Source organism: Beta vulgaris, chromosome 7 (assembly GCF_026745355.1).
Source record: "Beta vulgaris subsp. vulgaris cultivar EL10 chromosome 7, EL10.2, whole genome shotgun sequence".
NCBI lineage: Eukaryota > Viridiplantae > Streptophyta > Magnoliopsida > Caryophyllales > Amaranthaceae > Beta > Beta vulgaris.
This window is the reverse complement of record NC_079208.1, coordinates 31,877,689-31,881,311: the sequence shown is the minus strand read 5'-3', so window position 1 is coordinate 31,881,311 and position 3,623 is coordinate 31,877,689. Positions and strand designations below refer to the sequence as shown.

At 40.9% G+C, this 3,623-nt stretch overlaps 1 protein-coding gene across 1 annotated transcript; it reads right to left on the bottom strand.

Moving 5' to 3' along the window:
* Window positions 1-1,278: 1,278 nt before the first annotated feature.
* On the bottom strand, window positions 1,279-2,605 carry LOC104898992 (uncharacterized). Its single transcript, XM_010686130.1, has 3 exons — window positions 2,429-2,605; window positions 2,217-2,353; window positions 1,279-2,107 (listed from the first exon to the last, which is right to left on the bottom strand). Exons 1-3 carry the CDS (start codon window positions 2,603-2,605, stop codon window positions 1,279-1,281), a joined length of 1,143 nt encoding a protein of 380 aa, XP_010684432.1.
* Between the last annotated feature and the right edge of the window lie 1,018 nt (window positions 2,606-3,623).

Genomic DNA, 3,623 nt, shown 5'->3' with positions numbered 1-3,623 from the left:
GCGCTCGTACGCCAACCAAAATTCCAACGACTCCCACGTTCAGCCTCACACATCCAAACCAACTCGAAATTCATACCAATCACCACACTAAACACCCTAACAAGGGGTTAAACATCAACAACAACATCCAACTACTCCAAAATCCATTAATAACCAAAGAGAACCATAATCAATCCAACCACAAAACAACAAGGAGACAAACTAATCAACGTGACTTAACAAGATAATCATAGTAACAATCCAAGATATGAAAGTAACGCTAACAATCATGATACTACATGTAACTTCACTCATACAATCCTCTAAGTTCCACCTAGCATGAAACTATGTTCTCTAATGCGATTCTAACATCCTAAGTTCACAATCTATTCTCTATCGAACTAGAATAATGCTAGTTACCTTTTTCTTGAAGAGGTAAGTAGTAGAACGCTTGATCGTAGTCTAAATACCCTGTGAAAAATCACCACCTTCTTTTCTTACAAACACAAGTGCAATAAACTCAACGCGTGCTTGAAAACCGGTGCAAAAATAGCTTGAAAACAAGTAACAAGGACTGATTTTTGTGTGAGAAATGTGACGGAAGAACAAGAACTTTTCCTCTCCCCTTTTTTTTGTAATAGGCGTGTGAAATGAAGGTGAAAGGGAGGAGATTTTCTGTTTTTATTTTCAGAAAAAGAAATGTGAAGAGAAGGTGATTAACAAGGAGGATTAAGGGAGGTAAGTGAAGAGATTACTCTTGGTTAACTTAACGTTACAAGAGACTATGGGGCTGTCAAAAACTCTTCATAAACCAAGGCAAGTAAATCAAAAGTTCGGACCCTCTAAAAACAAATAATACAATGTACAAAAATATTAGTACAATGTACGTTTCAAAAACGATGTAAAACTTTCAAAATAATATATATATATAAGTAAATATTTTTATAATTGAAAATTATAATTACTAACGTAATACAATACGTACTTACTACACTATCACATTTTACACTTTGCACAAACACGTCCACTACATTGCCCGTTTAACATAATTGACGCAGATACGAGCATTGTACGTCTACTAAACAATGCCACACATAAAAACACATCATAGAAGCATTGAAACATTATTGAACAAAAATGTAGGTGTAAAGATATATATTTATACTTACCGGAAATATATTAGTAAAATATAATTTTACACTCAAATAATAATAATTAACGCGCGAATAATTCAGAGAAATTTTGGGGTGTTACAATCTCCCCCCCCCCCCCCTTTAAGAAAAGTTTCGTCCTCGAAACTTAAAATAACAAGGAAATACCTGGGACAAAAAGCTCGGGATACTTAAGCCTCATCGATTCTTCCTTTTCCCAAGTGGCTTCCTCGTACTTTTGGCTTCTCCAAAGTACTTTAACCAAGGGTATCACCTTTCTTCTCAAGGCACGATTTTGACAGTCCAAGATCTGGACAGGTCGCTCTTCGAAAGTCATATTCGGCTCAATAGCGATCGACTCTATAGGAATGACATGAGACGGATCGATGCGATACCTCCGCAACTGCGACACATGGAACACATATTGCACCCTCGATAATTCGGGTGGCATAGCCAATCTGTAAGCTACCTCCCCAATCCTCTCGAGAATTTCATAGGGACCTACATATTTCAGGCTTAACTTGCCTTTCTGCCCAAATCTCGCCACACCCTTCATCGGAGAAACTTTCAACAGCACCCTATATCCAACGGCGTAAGAAATAGGCTTCCGATGCAGGTCTGCATAAGACTTCTGCCTATCCTGAGCAGCCTTCATTCTAGCTTGAATGACCTTCACTTGCTCCACGGTGTCCTGAATCAAGTCTGGTCCCAACACCAAAGAGTCACTTATGTCGCTCCAACAAGTAGGACTACGACACTTTCGCCCATATAAGGCTTCATAAGGAGCCCTCTGGATGCTAGCATGGTAACTCTTTTTGTAAGAGAACTCTACCAAATTCAACGACTTCAACCAGGACTCTTGAAATTCTAAGGCACAAGCACGGAGCATATCCTCCAGAGTCTGAATAGCCCTCTCAGTTTGCCCATCAGTAGCAGCATGAAAAGCGGTACTCAACTTCAACTTAGTACAAAAGCCTCTTGCAGAGCAACCCAAAAATGAGACAAAAACTTAGGATCACGGTCAGAGACTATATCCTTCAGGACACCATGCAATCGAATAATTCATTAGCATAAGCTTCCGCCAACTCTTCCATAGACCAAGTATTTTTCATCGAAATTAGCCAAGCCACCTTTGTCAACCGGTCTACGATCACCCATACGACATTCTTACCACCAAATGCTCTCGGAAGACCCATAACAAAGTCCATCAAGATAGAATCAAACTTTCATGCAGGAATAGGTAATGGTTGTAGCAATCCACCTGGTCTTCGATGCTCGATCTTGACCTTTTGACACACCAGACATCTAGCCACGAATTCTGCCACTTCCCTCATCATACAAGGCCACCAGAAATTAGCCTTGAGATCCTTGTAAAGCTTATCACACCCAGGATGAACAGAATAGGGAGTACAATGAGCTTCTTCGAGAATCTTCTTCTTAAGCTCTAGGTCATTAGGCACACACCAACGACCCATAAATTTCAGACCTCCCTCGGAATAAACTTAGAAATTTTCGGCTCGACCCTGAGCCTTAGCTTTACGGATATTCTCTAACATAGGATCATTCCTCTACTTCCCCCTCAATTCTTGGAACAAAACAGGTTCAACACTCATAGCACAGAGAGTTTCTACCGAACCCTGAGGTACAACCTCGATTTCAAGCTTCCGAAATTCATCACACAAGTCCCTCGGCGGGGTTCTAACCGCATTAAGAGAATGCTTCGACTTACGACTGAGAGCATCCGCAACCACATTAGCTTTACCCTCATGGTAATCAAGCTGCAGATCGTAATCCTTGATCAATTCCGACCATCTTTTCTGTCTCAGATTCAAATCACGCTAAGTGAAGATATACTCAAGGCTTTTGTGATCGGTAAAACACTCTACATGAGACTCCATACAAATAGTGTCACCAAATATTAAACACCACATACAGCAGCCAGCTCTAGATCATGAGTAGGGTAATTCCTTTCATGCACCTTCAACTGTCTAGAGGCGTAAGCCACAACCTTTCCTTGTTGCATAAGGACACAACCCAAACCGTGCTTCGATGCGTCACTATAAACTTCAAACCCAACCCCTTCGGTAGGCAAGGTGAGAACTGGAGCAGTAGTGAGGCACTTCTTCAACTCTTGGAATGCCTTTTCGCACTCTTCGGACCACAGGCACTTGCTCTCCTTTCTCATCATTTTGGTCAACGCCTGAGCTATCTTTGAGAAATCCTTAACAAACCTCCTATAGTAACCAGCAAGACATTGGAAACTTCGGATCTCCGAAACATTTTTAGGACTTTCCCAATCCACCACAACTTTAATCTTGGAAGGATCTACCATAACTCCATCCTTGTTGATGACATGGCCTAGAAACGACACTTCCTTAAGCCAGAATTTGCATTTGGAGAACTTCGCAAACCACTTTTGTTGCCTCAAAATACCTAAGATCAACCTCAGATGCTTCTCATGCTCTTCTTCATTCTTAGAGTACACCAGGATAT

Coding starts and splice junctions, on each gene's coding strand:
- LOC104898992 (XM_010686130.1), bottom strand. CDS start 2,605: ATGGGTCGTTGGTGTGTGCCTAATGACCTAGAGCTTAAGAAGAAGATT. Junction 2,354..2,428: donor AATTCGTGGCTAGATGTCTG/GTGTGTCAAAAG, acceptor CCTGCATGAAAG/TTTGATTCTATCTTGATGGA. Junction 2,108..2,216: donor AATACTTGGTCTATGGAAGA/GTTGGCGGAAGC, acceptor TTGCTCTGCAAG/AGGCTTTTGTACTAAGTTGA.